General features: G+C 37.5%; 1 protein-coding gene across 2 annotated transcripts; it reads left to right on the top strand.

Annotated features, from left to right (window-relative positions):
- The first annotated feature begins 372 nt into the window (after positions 1-372).
- LOC309701866 (myelin-oligodendrocyte glycoprotein-like) lies at positions 373-7,700 on the top strand. 2 transcript variants are annotated; one of them, XM_082526180.1, is made up of 5 exons: positions 373-603; positions 4,408-4,785; positions 4,920-5,003; positions 5,098-5,204; positions 5,283-7,700. In XM_082526180.1, exons 1-5 carry the CDS (start codon positions 513-515, stop codon positions 5,319-5,321), a joined length of 699 nt encoding a protein of 232 aa, XP_082382306.1. In that variant the 5' UTR covers positions 373-512; the 3' UTR covers positions 5,322-7,700. The 2 variants fall into 2 exon arrangements, with proteins under 2 accessions (XP_082382306.1, XP_082382305.1); XM_082526179.1 differs by having other exon boundaries at positions 5,095-5,204.
- The last annotated feature ends 10,815 nt before the right edge of the window (positions 7,701-18,515 follow it).

Genomic DNA, 18,515 nt, shown 5'->3' with positions numbered 1-18,515 from the left:
GAAATGCAACAAGACATTTGTTATCTCTTTGTAAACCAGTGATTCATTGTTGTGACATCCCTCCTTTTGATATATACTTATATATACATGTACTTTATTTATTTTTTTTACTGTTTTAATATATACAAAATCATTCGTTGTCAGGTGACATTTAACAACAATTCAATCTGTCATGACAAAGATGTTTTTCTGAAAACAAAAATCACATGACAAATGGCAATTTAAAAAAAGAAAAGAAAAATCTAGAACTGTAAACAAATATTGCCAAGGAAACACCAAGCATACCAGTTAACCCGGAAAAGCGTATTGGCTATGTCATTTTAAGCCAATCAACACAGAGAGGGGTGGAGTTTAGATCCGCCCATATTTCCAAAACACACAGAGTATTTGAGCAACCGGCGGAGAGAAAATGTGTCAGAGAGAATATTCGGGAGCAGGAGGCAGAAACACAGTCGAGAGGAGCCTTCATTCATTCATTCATTCGTTCATTCAGACTGTGTACTTTATCCACCATGTCTGTGTACAACTCGTTCTTTGAGGACTCTTCGTTCCTGTGGACTTCTATCCTGTGCTCGGCTTTCAGCGTGTGGACTCTGGTTCAGGGTAAGCGGATATTTTAAACGTTACTCTGAGCTGCAGTTTAATAACATTTTATGAATCAAATCAGCCAAATTAACTATTATCAATTTTCCTTTGCCGTGTGGTATTATAAGCGATGACAGCTTTCAGCGAATTACTTTGACATTACATAATAATATATTAAATGTGATGATTCTCGGGTAACTTCTCCTCTAACGAGCGGTTTATTTTCGTGATTTTATTTTGATCCACCGAACAGTCTAACTGTGAGTGTCATGTCTGTGTGTGAAGGTTTAAGGCCGATACTGAAGCCACACGAAGCAGAACCCTGAGTTTATCACAATGTAAACAGTAACCATGTTTGTTCTGTTTACACACGTGCTTAGCAACACTTCCGGTGACGCGATAACTGTGGCGATTCGGGGAAAACCAACATCTGGTTATCTGAAATAATGACGTATACATTAACTAAACATCCGGTTTGTCGCATGAAATGTTTTCAGAGACTCGTTTCGCGCAGTCGTTGCTGTGAAATTTACCGAGTTTGGAATGAGCCGCCATCTTGTTTCAGGCTCAAACCTGAATCACGTGATTTTCGTCCAATCAGGGCGGCTCTAATGTGCTGTGACCTAGTGTATGTGTGTAAATATATATTTCTATTTTTAACGTTAAATGAAATCGAATCAATTTACAAAAATTATTAATTAAAAAAATTTAAGTGGACTGGAATACATACATTAATAATATATGTTTCAAATTTAAAAAACTTGTAATCCCAAACAACAACCAATAAATATTTACACTTTAAACCGAACGAATGAAGCAAAGTCTAGATACTTATTATTCTTGTATAGCCCTGAGCTCAGCTTAATCTCATCACAGTGGATATCAGGTGGAGAATGAAGCTAAACAAGTAAATAATGACAGGATTAAAATGAATAAATTAAAAAATAATGAATGAATGAATAATTATCCAGTATGATGATCAAATGCTTGGCTGGGTTGCAGAAGATTCACATTAATAGTTAGTTGTTTTAAAACGATTAACCTGTAGCCTCTTATGGAGCCCTCCTTTGTTTTACATAATCAGGTAGTTCATCTTGGCAGAGAAGGAATGTTTGATTTGTATTGTGGTTTCTTTTTTCATATTTTATTGATATTAAGTTGTATATGTTGTAATCATATTTAATTTTTTGGCAATTATGATTTTGATATTCCCAATGGAAATTTAGCATTCAAGTGTCCTTGCTCTAAGTTTCTAAACAAGGGGTTGATGACTTTGTCTTGTCTATTATTACTTTGACTTTATCAGAGTTACAACTAATGAATCACTGTTGTAGGTAATATTGGTCACTCTACATGATAACAGCACTCACAACCTGATATGATAAATTAAATATTACCTGAAAAAACTAATTCAATGAGTTTGAACTATTATTCTTAATTTTTTAAAAACAATATTAATATTCTAATTTTTTTTCATATTTTTCTTTTCACAATTCATGTTTTTGTCTATGGTTGCATTATAAACTCTGTTCAAACCTTTTCCAGTTTGATTGGACAGTTTAGTAAGTTGTGGATTTCTTTTTCCAGTTAATCTGATGTCCCTTGATAGAACACAGTGTCTTCTAGAAGTGTAGGAGTCACCTTCAGCAGCCATCGCGGTAACATGTCCACACTTTGAAATTTGTTACACTGAATTTAAAAAGTAACGATCAGTGCCTGCAAAAAATGCTATCAAGAAAGGAGGGCGAGCTAAACCACACTGTTTATTTTGAATGTTTTATATATGGACAATACACCCTTACTTTAGCAATTTTTATAATGAATCCAACTTAAAATAAGACAGTATTTATATTATCAGTGAAGAGACAACGTTTGGTCCTGTGTTTCACTGCACAGTTTCAGGACCGAGTGGTTAAACCTCAGCACTTAATAGCTTCACTTTAGCTTAATAGTTGCATTGTTTTTGCCACACAAACACCAGAAACTGCATCATACATAATTATAAATCTAGACACAGTCCCATGAATGTTTGTGCCTGCTATTACAGAAGTGTATATCTGTACAGTTTTTATACTCACCGTGAAAAGGGAACTTACACTAAGTAATTAGAGATTGCTTAATGTAAGCAGGTAACCTTAAAAAAGGAAAATATTGTTTTATTGATCAGAATTTGAATTCTCGTGAAGAGCCTTCTCTAAAGGCAAAAAGCAGATTTAAAACTAAGCAATGTATAATGAATATGTTGTTTATTCCTCCCTGTAGAATTAAACGGAGGGATTTCATATATTTATAAAAACAAAATAGTTTTACTAAGGATAAAAATTCATTCTAATCTCAAAAGTCTTCAAATCTTTTACGTTTTTGAGCATTTATTGCTAAGATACAAAATGTAAATCTTACCTTATATTTTATACCAAAAGAGCTCAAAAGGGGAATAAATAAATGAAAAATAAACCCAGAAAACAACAAAGAAATGTAAAAAAAAAAAAAGTAAAAAGCTTACGCTTAGAAAGAAAAGAGACTGGATTTCTTTAAGTTTCATGAAGCTGTCTCAGGAGTCCCAGGTTTTTTAAGCCATAGTGGGAGTTTTCCCTTAAGAGGGTTGTTGACACACTATTTATCATGTGCCTCATCACATGAGCCAAGATGTGAAAAAGAGTGCGGGTCATTATCACCAGATGTTTCGGGTGAAACCGCTGTGAGACCTTGCCTCATCCTATCACGTGATCCATTGAAATCGACTGATGCAAGATGTGAGTGAGCGTTAAGGTGTCTGGGGAGGATCTCAAAACTGGATTATAGATGGCAGAGAGTTGGTGTCGTAAACCCCCGCCTCTGTTCAAAGATGGTCGCTCACAGTGGACATAGATGGCGTCTTTCACTCCTCTTTCAAACCATCTGTCCTCTGTCCAATGTGTGAACATGGATGACTGACAACTTACACAGACATAATGAACATTTAAATAAAGCTCAATCCAAGTATAATCCAATGAAAGTGATACATTAATGAAATTAAAATATTTACTGTTTATAAGGCAGCAAAGCGTTTCTCTTTATTAAAGACACAAAGCTGAGCCTGACACATTTAATCTCATTACAAAGTTACAGGCAACAGTTCATCCTTGGGGGTGGAATAATAAATATTAGATGGTAATCCAACCAAGACGATGAGATATTTCAGTCCAACAGAAATCAGCATTCTCTCTTTATAAAAAAAAAATCACATATTTAAAAAAAAAAACAAAGTGCATGTTACATAACAAAAAGGACATGACTTTGTTTATTCCCCGAATCCAAACGTTCCTTACATAAACGCTTGAGTTGAAGACAGTAGGAATGGTTTTGGTTCTTCGAAGAGGTCTTCTCCAGGTCTAAATACTGACAGGAAGTCGCAGGTATTTCAGCTTCGAGGTGGTCCTGTGAGTCGCTGAGCCACCCTACCAACATGGTTTATTAAGAGCCAAAGTGCCACAGTGTGAGTAGGATGTTCCAGGTGTTTCAAATAAGAGTTAAAGCATCCGCACGAACATAAAACGGGAAAAATAATTCTGGCAGCCTTTAACGCAAGGGCTTGAGACTACGATAATCTGGATGGCTGAAAACCTTCACAGATATGTCACTACTTCATTTAAACTGAAGGATTAAAGAGTTCTTTTTACCAAATATACTGAGGAGTAGTTGTTTCATTTAATTTGGTCCCAGAAACACTTCTGCGGTAACAGCACAAAGACTCATGGGGCTGTTAATGATCTTCAGGTCTTCACGGTGTAACTCTACAGGGGTCTGTGGGAATTCGGGAGGTTTAATTTTCAATATTTCCAGGTGAGGTTCTGGTGATTGGGTCAAATCTTCCAATCATTGCTGCTCCGGGTGATGATGTCATCCTGCCGTGTCACCTGGAGCCTACGTTCAATGTCCAGGGTATGACGGTGGAGTGGTCCAAACCCGACCTGAAGCCCGACCCGTCGGACCGGCTGAGCCGAGTGGAGTACGTTCACCTGTACAGGGACAGGCAGGAGGTCCCCGACATGAAGATGGCCTCGTACTTCAGGAGGACGGAGCTGTTCATGGACGACATGAAACACGGGAACATTTCACTGAAGATCCTGAACGTGTCGGAGGAAGACAACGGCAGATACAGATGTTTCATCCCCAAGCTGCAGAGCAGAGTGAAAGCTGCTGTTGTTGAACTTGTAGTCGGTGAGAAGATTTGTTCAATCCAAACTGAACTTTCAGACTTGGAATCATGCTTTGTGTATTATTTTAACTCATTTCCAAACTTTCAGTCTCATTTTATCAGCTTATTATAACTCTAGTGTTTATGGTCTTTTTAGATCCAAATTTTGCTAAAACCTCCACGACGGAGACGCCATTGCACTTCCAAACTCCAGATCCTCAGGACGTGACTCCAGCAAACGGTGAGAAGTCAAATTTTCTCTGTGTCACTTGTGTTTGGGTGAAATTTTTTGTCCATTTGTGGTAACCTTGTTTATTTATCGTCTACGTCAGCAGGTCGATCCAGGGTCTCTGTGGTCGCCGTTGTCATCACCTTCATGTCGGTTCTGGTTGTCGTCGCTTTTTCTGCATGTTTCTCTCGCTGCCTTCATCAGAAATTAAATGTAAGTAAGAAACAAATAAAACACAAACATGTTGTTGCTTCCTGTTAGACTGACTCATTATTCAATTTCTTTCAACAGAAGCTTTCAGAAGGCAAAACGACCCAAAGCCAAGTATAACTATTCCAGGTGCCTTGCTAATGTTGGTGTTAATGGAGCTGAGACCATTTGAGATTTATCTTTCCTGGATCTTCACAGTCAGGTGGGAAATTTAAACCAGCAGCCACTGGCAGACACTCGGGCCAAGCAGCACTGAGGTCATCATAAAGGCAGTGGATTTTATTTATCGAGCTCATTTTCAAAGAAAAAGAACATTTAAGGATTTAAGGACTTTCTAGTCCCTTTAATGCAAGACTGAAGAAAACCTCCTCTGCTCAAGATGTAGAAGGATGAAGATCATATTTATTTTTATGGATTTGTATTAACTTGAAGACTTAAAATTCTAACTTATTAAAGTTTTACACCTTACTGGTTAAGGACAAAGTAATTCTTCCTAAAAGCTACTAGTGATGGACAAATTAAAAGAGGAAGTCCTCCCTGAAATCGATTTGCTGCTTTATTTATAAAGTTTTATTGGACATTTCCAGCTCAGTGTGTTGGAAAAAGATTTTTCTATCAGTGTGGATCTTGGAGATGCAGAAGATTGTAAAAACATCAACAGGATTTGATGTAACCATAAAGTTTGGAAACCACATTCAGGACTTTTTGTTTCTTCATGTTTACCAAATCAGTTTAATGCAAGTCTGAATCAAAACAGGTCGGTTATCGTGACACTGATGTGGAGAAAGTGTTTACTTACAAAGGCTGTCCTGGATGACATCATGTAACTGATTTTCACATGAGACTTTATGTTTTTAAACTAATTTATCAAATTTAGCTTGAAATTGGCTGGTGGGCAGATCTCTACGACAGAGTCAATGCATTTCTTAAGCTGATACAGAGCTCCGGTTTATGTAAGGAAAACTAGAAGTGTCTATATTTTTTCATTTTAAGTTACAAAATAAAGATACAAACAGATTCTGATTTAAATTTTTGTTGCAGTTATCAGTGATAATTTCGTCATGTACATTTGACCTACCTCTGGTAAACGACACAGCTAGCTCCCATTCTCCTTGTTTCTCATGGAAATGCAACAAAATATCAGCGCTTATAGAAGAGTAGAGCAGACATGTGGACACGTTGATGCCAAGGAAAAGCAGACGCTTTGTGAACCGTGTGGGGCAACTCTCACACAAGCAGCACTTTATATGTTAGACAGTCAACTTTAGACTCAAAGATTTAGCTGCTTACTGGAAATGACTAAAACTACATCAAAATTTACTTTCAAAATTAACGATGACTGAGAGACTAATGCCTAGCTGTTATTTCATTCCTCTTTAACTGATGACCTCAGACAGATCCTTCACTGACCAGTCTAATAACCACTCCCTGAACACCAAACGCCTGCAGGCAGGGCACCAAGATGTTGTTTGTGCTGTTTGTTGTTTATTGCTGCTTTTATAGTTTATAGCGGTTATTTTGTATTAAGAGTCACAATGTAGCTCCATGTACCTGCGCTCTGCATTATAAGCTCAAACATACCCAGCAAACATCCTGAGAGCCTCTCTCAGGTCAAAACTGACCATAGTACGATTGTTTCAGTCAACTCAGAAGTTTGTGTGTTCAATTCATGTTTTAGGCTTCATTGGACCAATTTTTTCTTTTTGTATATTTTGTTTTGTTATAATTGATTAAGGAAGAGTAGAACACAATTTTAGGACACAAAATTTCTTATCGTAGAAAGCAACAACATCCAGGCCACGGATGTGCATTTTAGATCGAGGGCCACATACAGCCAACTTTGATCTTAAGGAACAGACTGGAACAGGTCAGAATGGAGTCTTTGTTGGGCCGATTCTGGACCCTGGGCCTTATGTTTGACTCCCCTTATCTAGGCGATGTTAAAGAGTAGATCAAAATGATGTCTGTAATGTCTACAACTTAGTTCAAATTTAAGTTTGGAACATTTTTTTCTAACCAGGATAAAAAACAAAAAACAAGTTATTCAACATCAAAATGTTTGCTGGGTAGGTGAATATTTACAAAAAAAGGCCTTTATCTGCCTTTTATTATTTTTGCTTATTTTAATTTGTGTTTTTCGTTCCCTGCTTTAGCACTTTATTAACTGCACCTTACATTTATTTCAGCTCATTTGTCGTTAAGGCTTGACTTTCATTTTCTTTTGCTTTTGTGTAGAAACTTTGTACAAATGTTCCAGTTCTAATTAAAAGTGTTGCACGCCTCATCAAACTGGTCATATTTCATTACCACTGTTGTCTTGTGTGTTTCACAGACTGAAAGAGCCACTGCTGCTGCACTGAATTAAAGTTGTGTGTCTTTGTGTTCTTTGTGCATCTGTTCTGTTGTGTACAGATGGATACTGGGACTGTTCACAGTTTTGAAGATTTTATATAAAGTTCATTCTCGGATGGATTTAAATAAAGTTATTTTTTATATGAATACAGTGACTGTGTGTGTGTACTCATATTCAATTCTCTGTGAATATCTATTTTAAAATCATTGGTCTCACACGTGCTTTTTTACACCATTTGAAGCAGAACCATCATCTGAAGCCTTGTTTTTTGGTATTTACATGTCCTGTACAGTTTCTCGCTCTGTGGCGAGCTAGTTTTCCTCGCTTTGCATGCAGTTTAAAGACAATCTGTGACCCTCCCTGCTTCCCTCACAGCCTCTATGGTGAAAACACTCATATTACTAATAAGACTTACAGTAAAATATGATTGCTCACAAGAGTGACACTACTCCTGTTTTTCCCATGCATTATAATTTTACTTAACTTTAGGCAACATTACAGAATAATGGATGAGAAAATGTGCGAGGGAGGATTAATGCTTGGGCGAGACAGTCTGGGAAGAATAGTTTCTTGTTTCACGTGGGTTTTTATTCCACATGACTGAGAGTCGAGAGAGTTGTCCCGCCATCGTTCATAATGCCTGAGGTGTGCTGGTGTCCAGTAGAGCCATTTGAGGGTCTCCGATGCTAGCCTCCCAGCCAGCCCTCACATCTCGGGGCAGAGGCCTCTGTCACTGGCCCTAGATCTTGTCCCATTTCTGGCCTACTCTGTGAACTCTTCATTTATGTTTTGACTTGTGTGCGCCCCCTTTGTCTTTTGTCCTTGTCTTTTTCCAACTCGCACACTCACACTTGGATAACATTTTAATCAGTGGGTTAACTTTTGGTAGGTAGAAAAGAAACAGAAGATGACACTGGACTGGAGATAGATAAAGCAGCAGTGGGATGGACTTCTCCATCTCCATATTTTGGTACCCCACAAAGAATGTGACGTTGAACAACATCCCAGCAGCAACAGGTTTGGTCCCAAGAACTACACACTTTGCCAAGAGTACTGCTGCTGATGTTGAAACTCAGAAACCAGTCTTACTTGTTATCATCTATCGTGCACCTGGGCCTTACAGAGTTTCTCTCTGATTTCTCAGACTTTATATCTGATTTAGTTCTCAGCTCAGATAAAATAATTATTGTGGGTGATTTTAACATCCATGTAGATGCTAAAAATGACAGCCTCAGCATGGCATTTAATCTGTTAATCATTTTCAGCTCTGCTCCACCAGCTCCCCCTGGTGGTTGGGGAACATACTGCAGGTTGGGCACAGTAATAACAGGAACTATTTATACTGTTTGTACGGTGCATAAAACAGTTACATATTTACGTAAACGTATTTATTTGTATAAAAACTGAATTAAGCTGGACAGGCTGTGGTTAGTTTGTAATAAAAATACACATTTGGCCTAAATTCACTGCTCTTGTATTGAAGTTTGTGTCACAGTGGGAGGCGGGTCACATATTGGCCTTAACACTTATATGACTGGGTAGCATTAGCAATTTACAGCCAGCAGATTCTTTTGTTTGTTTGTTTGTTTGTTTTCTTTCCCTCAAAAAACGGATGGTGTGATAAAACGTTTTTTCAAGCCTTTACTTGGTATTTACTACAAAATATGTGTTGTTTTAATTGTTTGTTAATTTTCCCCAATTTCTTATTTTGTTTGAATTCACTGTTTTGCTTTTGTCTGTAGAAACACTTTGCGTTTTCTACCTCCACATAGTAATAGTTACGCAAACCAAACAAGAAATGCAACAAGACATTTGTTATCTCTTTGTAAACCAGTGATTCATTGTTGTGACATCCCTCCTTTTGATATATACTTATATATACATGTACTTTATTTATTTTTTTTACTGTTTTAATATATACAAAATCATTCGTTGTCAGGTGACATTTAACAACAATTCAATCTGTCATGACAAAGATGTTTTTCTGAAAACAAAAATCACATGACAAATGGCAATTTAAAAAAAGAAAAGAAAAATCTAGAACTGTAAACAAATATTGCCAAGGAAACACCAAGCATACCAGTTAACCCGGAAAAGCGTATTGGCTATGTCATTTTAAGCCAATCAACACAGAGAGGGGTGGAGTTTAGATCCGCCCATATTTCCAAAACACACTGAGAGTATTTGAGCAACCGGCGGAGAGAAAATGTGTCAGAGAGAATATTCGGGAGCAGGAGGCAGAAACACAGTCGAGAGGAGCCTTCATTCATTCATTCATTCATTCATTCAGACTGTGTACTTTATCCACCATGTCTGTGTACAACTCGTTCTTTGAGGACTCTTCGTTCCTGTGGACTTCTATCCTGTGCTCGGCTTTCAGCGTGTGGACTCTGGTTCAGGGTAAGCGGATATTTTAAACGTTACTCTGAGCTGCAGTTTAATAACATTTTATGAATCAAATCAGCCAAATTAACTATTATCAATTTTCCTTTGCCGTGTGGTATTATAAGCGATGACAGCTTTCAGCGAATTACTTTGACATTACATAATAATATATTAAATGTGATGATTCTCGGGTAACTTCTCCTCTAACGAGCGGTTTATTTTCGTGATTTTATTTTGATCCACCGAACAGTCTATAACTGTGAGTGTCATGTCTGTGTGTGAAGGTTTAAGGCCGATACTGAAGCCACACGAAGCAGAACCCTGAGTTTATCACAATGTAAACAGTAACCATGTTTGTTCTGTTTACACACGTGCTTAGCAACACTTCCGGTGACGCGATAACTGTGGCGATTCGGGGAAAACCAACATCTGGTTATCTGAAATAATGACGTATACATTAACTAAACATCCGGTTTGTCGCATGAAATGTTTTCAGAGACTCGTTTCGCGCAGTCGTTGCTGTGAAATTTACCGAGTTTGGAATGAGCCGCCATCTTGTTTCAGGCTCAAACCTGAATCACGTGATTTTCGTCCAATCAGGGCGGCTCTAATGTGCTGTGACCTAGTGTATGTGTGTAAATATATATTTCTATTTTTAACGTTAAATGAAATCGAATCAATTTACAAAAATTATTAATTAAAAAAATTTAAGTGGACTGGAATACATACATTAATAATATATGTTTCAAATTTAAAAAACTTGTAATCCCAAACAACAACCAATAAATATTTACACTTTAAACCGAACGAATGAAGCAAAGTCTAGATACTTATTATTCTTGTATAGCCCTGAGCTCAGCTTAATCTCATCACAGTGGATATCAGGTGGAGAATGAAGCTAAACAAGTAAATAATGACAGGATTAAAATGAATAAATTAAAAAATAATGAATGAATGAATAATTATCCAGTATGATGATCAAATGCTTGGCTGGGTTGCAGAAGATTCACATTAATAGTTAGTTGTTTTAAAACGATTAACCTGTAGCCTCTTATGGAGCCCTCCTTTGTTTTACATAATCAGGTAGTTCATCTTGGCAGAGAAGGAATGTTTGATTTGTATTGTGGTTTCTTTTTTCATATTTTATTGATATTAAGTTGTATATGTTGTAATCATATTTAATTTTTTGGCAATTATGATGGGGGGGGGGGGTGTAGAGGAAGAACATTATATATATATATATATATATATATATATATATATATATATATATATATATATATATATATATATACACTGGGTGAATGTGCAGCAGCTCCTGTATAGAAAAGCCTGAGGATCTTTGGAGAGACCCTGAACTTCCTCAGTTGTCGTAGGTGATACAGGCGCTGCCTAGCCTTTTTGGTCTGGAAAATCCCTCCTTTTGATATATACTTATATATACATGTACTTTTTTTTCTTTTTTTACTGTTTTATTATAATCATTCGTTGTCAGGTGACATTTAACAACAATTCACTCTGTCATGACAAAGATGTTTTTCTGAAAACAAAAATCACATGACAAATCGCTGACCGCAATTTAAAAAAAAAAAAAAGAAAAGAAAAATCTAGAACTGTAAACAAATATTGCCAAGGAAACACCAAGCATACCAGTTAACCCGGAAAAGCGTATTGGCTATGTCATTTTAAGCCAATCAACACAGAGAGGGGTGGAGTTTAGATCCGCCCATATTTCCAAAACACACTGAGAGTATTTGAGCAACCGGCGGAGAGAAAATGTGTCAGAGAGAATATTCGGGAGCAGGAGGCAGAAACACAGTCGAGAGGAGCCTTCATTCATTCATTCATTCATTCATTCAGACTGTGTACTTTATCCACCATGTCTGTGTACAACTCGTTCTTTGAGGACTCTTCGTTCCTGTGGACTTCTATCCTGTGCTCGGCTTTCAGCGTGTGGACTCTGGTTCAGGGTAAGCGGATATTTTAAACGTTACTCTGAGCTGCAGTTTAATAACATTTTATGAATCAAATCAGCCAAATTAACTATTATCAATTTTCCTTTGCCGTGTGGTATTATAAGCGATGACAGCTTTCAGCGAATTACTTTGACATTACATAATAATATATTAAATGTGATGATTCTCGGGTAACTTCTCCTCTAACGAGCGGTTTATTTTCGTGATTTTATTTTGATCCACCGAACAGTCTATAACTGTGAGTGTCATGTCTGTGTGTGAAGGTTTAAGGCCGATACTGAAGCCACACGAAGCAGAACCCTGAGTTTATCACAATGTAAACAGTAACCATGTTTGTTCTGTTTACACACGTGCTTAGCAACACTTCCGGTGACGCGATAACTGTGGCGATTCGGGGAAAACCAACATCTGGTTATCTGAAATAATGACGTATACATTAACTAAACATCCGGTTTGTCGCATGAAATGTTTTCAGAGACTCGTTTCGCGCAGTCGTTGCTGTGAAATTTACCGAGTTTGGAATGAGCCGCCATCTTGTTTCAGGCTCAAACCTGAATCACGTGATTTTCGTCCAATCAGGGCGGCTCTAATGTGCTGTGACCTAGTGTATGTGTGTAAATATATATTTCTATTTTTAACGTTAAATGAAATCGAATCAATTTACAAAAATTATTAATTAAAAAAATTTAAGTGGACTGGAATACATACATTAATAATATATGTTTCAAATTTAAAAAACTTGTAATCCCAAACAACAACCAATAAATATTTACACTTTAAACCGAACGAATGAAGCAAAGTCTAGATACTTATTATTCTTGTATAGCCCTGAGCTCAGCTTAATCTCATCACAGTGGATATCAGGTGGAGAATGAAGCTAAACAAGTAAATAATGACAGGATTAAAATGAATAAATTAAAAAATAATGAATGAATGAATAATTATCCAGTATGATGATCAAATGCTTGGCTGGGTTGCAGAAGATTCACATTAATAGTTAGTTGTTTTAAAACGATTAACCTGTAGCCTCTTATGGAGCCCTCCTTTGTTTTACATAATCAGGTAGTTCATCTTGGCAGAGAAGGAATGTTTGATTTGTATTGTGGTTTCTTTTTTCATATTTTATTGATATTAAGTTGTATATGTTGTAATCATATTTAATTTTTTGGCAATTATGATGGGGGGGGGGGGGGTGTAGAGGAAGAACATTATATATATATATATACACTGGGTGAATGTGCAGCAGCTCCTGTATAGAAAAGCCTGAGGATCTTTGGAGAGACCCTGAACTTCCTCAGTTGTCGTAGGTGATACAGGCGCTGCCTAGCCTTTTTGGTCTGGAAAATCCCTCCTTTTGATATATACTTATATATACATGTACTTTTTTTTCTTTTTTTACTGTTTTATTATAATCATTCGTTGTCAGGTGACATTTAACAACAATTCACTCTGTCATGACAAAGATGTTTTTCTGAAAACAAAAATCACATGACAAATCGCTGACCGCAATTTAAAAAAAAAAAAAAGAAAAGAAAAATCTAGAACTGTAAACAAATATTGCCAAGGAAACACCAAGCATACCAGTTAACCCGGAAAAGCGTATTGGCTATGTCATTTTAAGCCAATCAACACAGAGAGGGGTGGAGTTTAGATCCGCCCATATTTCCAAAACACACTGAGAGTATTTGAGCAACCGGCGGAGAGAAAATGTGTCAAAGGCTACGTTCACACTGCAGGCGAAAGCGCATCAAATCCGATTTTTTTGACCCTATGCGACCCATATCCGATCATGCTATGACAGTGTGAACGGCGCAAATCCGATATTTTCAAATCCGATCTGGGTCACTTTCGTATGTGGTACTGAATCCGATACATATCCGATGCTTTAGAAAGCGACTGCTGTTTGAACGGTCAAGTCGCATTAAATCCGCCTTTTACGTCACCGACACAAGACTGAAGCCAATTATCAGCGCCCGAGAAGACATCGCGAACGCTTCCTAGCCATCCAGTGTAGATGTCAGTGAAACTGTTGGGAAGACAACGTAAACATTTTATTTGTACTGTATAATCTACAGATTCTGACAGAAATCTGCAGCTATCCTTTGAAGCACCGCTCCTCTCTTAAACAGCAATAAGGATCATTATTAGGTTATTTACATTATTATGTAAATAACAAAATAACTTAAAGCAAAAATTGGGAAACGTAAAGTCCGAAGTCTTTATATTAACGGCCATCAGTCAAACAATACTGTTTGTTCTTGGTCTAAACAGAGCGCGTTGTGTGTGACGTCTTCTTTTGCGCATGCGGGCCGCTTTGAGCGTTCACACTAGAGCGCGTTTGCTGTCGCATTTTATTTGTAGTGTGAACGAGGAGACAAAAAAATCGGATTTGATCAAAAAATCGGAATTGAGCATTAAGACCTGCAGTGTGAACGTAGCCAGAGAGAATATTCGGGAGCAGGAGGCAGAAACACAATCGAGAGGAGCCTTCATTCGTTCATTCAGACTGTGTACTTTATCCACCATGTCTGTGTACAACTCGTTCTTTGAGGACTCTTCGTTCCTGTGGACTTCTATCCTGTGCTCGGCTTTCAGCGTGTGGACTCTGGTTCAGGGTAAGCGGATATTTTAAACGTTACTCTGAGCTGCAGTTTAATAACATTTTATGAATCAAATCAGCCAAATTAACTATTATCAATTTTCCTTTGCCGTGTGGCAGGGCTGTGCAGAGAGGTTTAAAGGGGCGGGTGCTCAAAGTTAAAAAGGGGCACATTGAACCAGGCTGAATAACAACAACACACATTCATCAAGAATCTAATATGGGCAACAAGGCAAAGCAAACGTAGCCGATGCTTTACCTGATGGGTACAATGTTGCTGCTGATAGTGCTGGAGGGCAGGGCTGTGTTGATCTGAGACTGTAGACATTAAAAAGTCCATAGGAGAGATGGTAGCTGATTAAACAAGTGTCATGAGATAATAACAAAATGCAAAGATTGGTGACAGCGCTTGGAACCATAAGGCAACAAAAAACTGTGAGAAATAATTTAGGCTCTGCCTGTGAATCACTCTTTGCTTCTCTTCTTCCTTCCATCCCATCATTTCATATATCATCTCCACTTGCTGTCTATGTGAGAACAAGGCACAACTTGCTATTGCAATAAACTATAATCTAATTATCCACACCTAACAACTCCAGCACTTAATCTGTAATAAAATGATGACAGAAAAATGTTATAGCACTGCCTTTAGTAGCCTCACACAGCTCCTGCTGTTTCCTCCTCATGTCCTTACCAGCCATGTCTGCACAATGTTATATCCTGAGTAATATTTTTTTTAAAAATCCATCTAAATAAAACACACACATGCACACACAGTGACATTTTAGACCTTCAGAATACTGTATATACTATGGGCATCATGGTGCTGATCCAGAATCCTTACATTGTTATTTATTACTAGAGCTACAATAATAAAGCAAAGAGGAGGGGGAAGTAATAAATATGAAATAATGTATTTATGATGATTCCATTTGTTTCACTATCCACTCTGTGCAGGGCAAAGCTTATTACATGTTTAAACTGTAGAGATACAATCATTTTACTGCTGTAAAATCCAAATTTTGTCTTATTTAAAATATAAATCTAATATAATCTGCTTCTTAATGTATGTTCTTTAAAATACAGCGTGTGTTTTTAATATATTATAATTATAATAATGCATAATTATGTGGACATGCATATTACATCGTTTTTTAGTGAAATATAATCCCTCCAGAAAGGCAGGAAAAGCCCGGAAACTTACTTTAAAACTAAATATGTTCCCTAAAACGGTGACAGAGCTACAGACCCATGACAGCCTTACACAGGTAGCCAGCAGCTGTGACCAGCACTACATGTGCAGTTAATAAAAGGACAGGTAATGTTTGTCGCGCTGTTGCACACACAGCACGCTCGTTTGTTTCAGTTCGTCAGTTGCAACAAGACAGCTTACCAACGTGTACGTAATAAGCTAATACTCCTGTGTGCTACACACTACAGTGTACGCTGTACACCTTCTTACTGGTTTTGTCGCATCAGTCTGTGTCTCTGAGTTAACTTGTGTTTCTCCTACAGCTCCGGACCGCTAAAAATGCGCGTGCTCTTTGTGAGCTCGTTCCCGGTGTTGTGCCAAAAAGTGATTGTCTGCCAGAAACTGATTGCCGTCCGCGGGAGCGCGCGCAGCTGCTTAAAGCTGCAGCGCCCGGATTACTTGCGTTGCCAGCTACTTCCGTGCAACTGATATAACGTGGGGGGGAAAAACCCAAACACATTTATGCCTTTGTTATTAGGCAAAGGTATGCATTTATGGAGCTTTAACGTTTCTTGTAACCGAATTATGACGCTTATCAGAAGGTTGCTTTCAGTGTGTATCGCATTCACGAATGACTACACGCATCACGATGGAATAATTAATGCCCACAGGTTTAGTATGTCTACTCTCGTTGTTCATATTTGTTATAAGACTGTCGAATAGTAGTTAAAACAATAAAGACCTATTGTGCCAGTATCACCATGACTCTTTCTTGTTTGTGCAGAATAACGACTGAGAACATGGCATTGTAGCGCTACCAAAAAGTGATTGTGGCCTATAACTTGTCACTGAAACAATATTTCGGCTTCAAACTTGTTGGGTATCATCCAAAAGGATGATATGTGGCACATCATATCCCAAACAGTCTCTAAGAAATCCTGAATAACTTTTAAAGGATCATTAATACCCATAATATGCCATTTTAAGCCTGCCAAAAAGTGATTGCCGCCTATATCTTGTCACTGAAACAATGTTTCTGCTTATGCTTGTTTATGCAATGTTTCAGGATGCTTATCAAAATGCTTATGAACTTGCAAATTAAAAACATGATGCATTTAAGGTAACCTTTTTTCATTTTTATTTAAGAGGCGAATTTGTTCTAGTGTGCGATGGCCGAACCTGTTGCTTTTCGTGGAGATAATTTCTCCTGCATTAAGGGACATCCCTTCACATGGCACAGAGGAGGCTGGAGTGCAGAGAAACTGGTAGAGATGCAGTTATACAGTCTACCTGGGCCCCACCAACTATCAGCTAAAGAGAATAAATACATTCAGTTGCTGCACATTTGGCAGACTAACATTTTCAGATTAATTAAACAATAAAATATTTTTTTTTACAACATTACATGTAAACAGTCAAATGGAAGTTTTCTAAAGTTATTTAATGATATTTATATTATGGAAGCAGATTTTTGACATTTTACCTTTTTCCCGTTTTCAGATATAATAAACACGCACAAAACAAAAGCAAACGGCCAGAACACAAAGCTGGAAAACCCACCCGATTGACAAAAATCAACTCAAAATACTCCCACACAACAGAACCTCCTCTATTCCTCGCTGGCTCAAAATCTCTCAGTAGAATGATCAGTGGTTCGCTATCTGTCACCATCAAAACACCACAAATCCCACGAATGATTCGCTTCCTTATAAACCATTGAATCAGATACCGAAGCAGTTAGGTTCTAAATGAAGCTTCGGACGTCACTGATCACGTGACTCTGGCCAAGCGAATCAAGCTTCGATACAGTGCTTCTGAAGCAGTGTGTTGATTTTTTTGACACACGCACCGGAGCTTCAGCTTCAAGCAGGCCATCACTATTATTAAGCTTTTAATGAAATTTTCAGATTGTCTCTGTCAGGGACCCTGGGTCTGACCCAGGCCGCTAAATTTGGACACAGGTATGAAACCGGACGCTGCTTCTTCTTCTTCTTTGGGATTTAAAAGCTGGCATGCAGTGCTGCCCTCTTCTGTTTCAGTTGGTTATTACACTCTTAAATCCTACTACTTATTCCTGTGTCTTTCAGGATTTTACAAAGCTTCAAATGACAAATTAAATTAGTTGTCGACATTTTTAATAGTCGACTAATTGTGGCAGCCCTATTGGTGAATATGTTTTTTTGCACTACAGTGTTTAAATATATGTTATATTCTAAACTATGCAATATATTTAACCTTGTTAATATAAAGTAATTAAATTAGTTGATCCTTTATGTTTCTGTGAGACTGAAGGAGACAAACTTTGAAGTCACTGATGCTTGAAATACTTCCCATGGGTGGTGCAGCAGATACTGGACAGCACATAAAATGTTCTGAGAACTTCAGGGGTCTCATCAAACAGCATAACTGCAGATCAGCCAGTAGATGGCAGCAATCTCCTAAATCAAGACCTGCTTCCACCAACTTTGATTTTTATTATGATTTCTAAATGGTTTATATTTTGTGCTGTAGATTGTTTTATGGTAACAGTGTATTCATAACAAAGTGAAGAGATGTTCATGCTGTCTGTATTATTTCATTTTTTTATTTTATTTATTATTTAAGTTTTTTTTTTCTTCACGTTTCACATCAGCTGCTGATTACTGACAGACATCCAGCTGTTCTGTCACATCTGTTTACTGAATGAACTTCAGCTTCTGATGAGAATGGGCAAGGATTTCAGTCTCTAGATGTGCAAAGCTGGTAGAGACATACCCCAAAAGACTGGCAGCTGTAATTGCAGCAAAAGGTGGTTCTTCAAAGTATTGAC

This window comes from Aulonocara stuartgranti, assembly GCF_965226115.1.
Source record: "Aulonocara stuartgranti genome assembly, chromosome: 3".
Lineage (NCBI taxonomy): Eukaryota > Metazoa > Chordata > Actinopteri > Cichliformes > Cichlidae > Aulonocara > Aulonocara stuartgranti.
The sequence above is the reverse complement of the archived record's forward strand: the minus strand, read 5'-3'. Positions and strand labels throughout refer to the sequence as shown.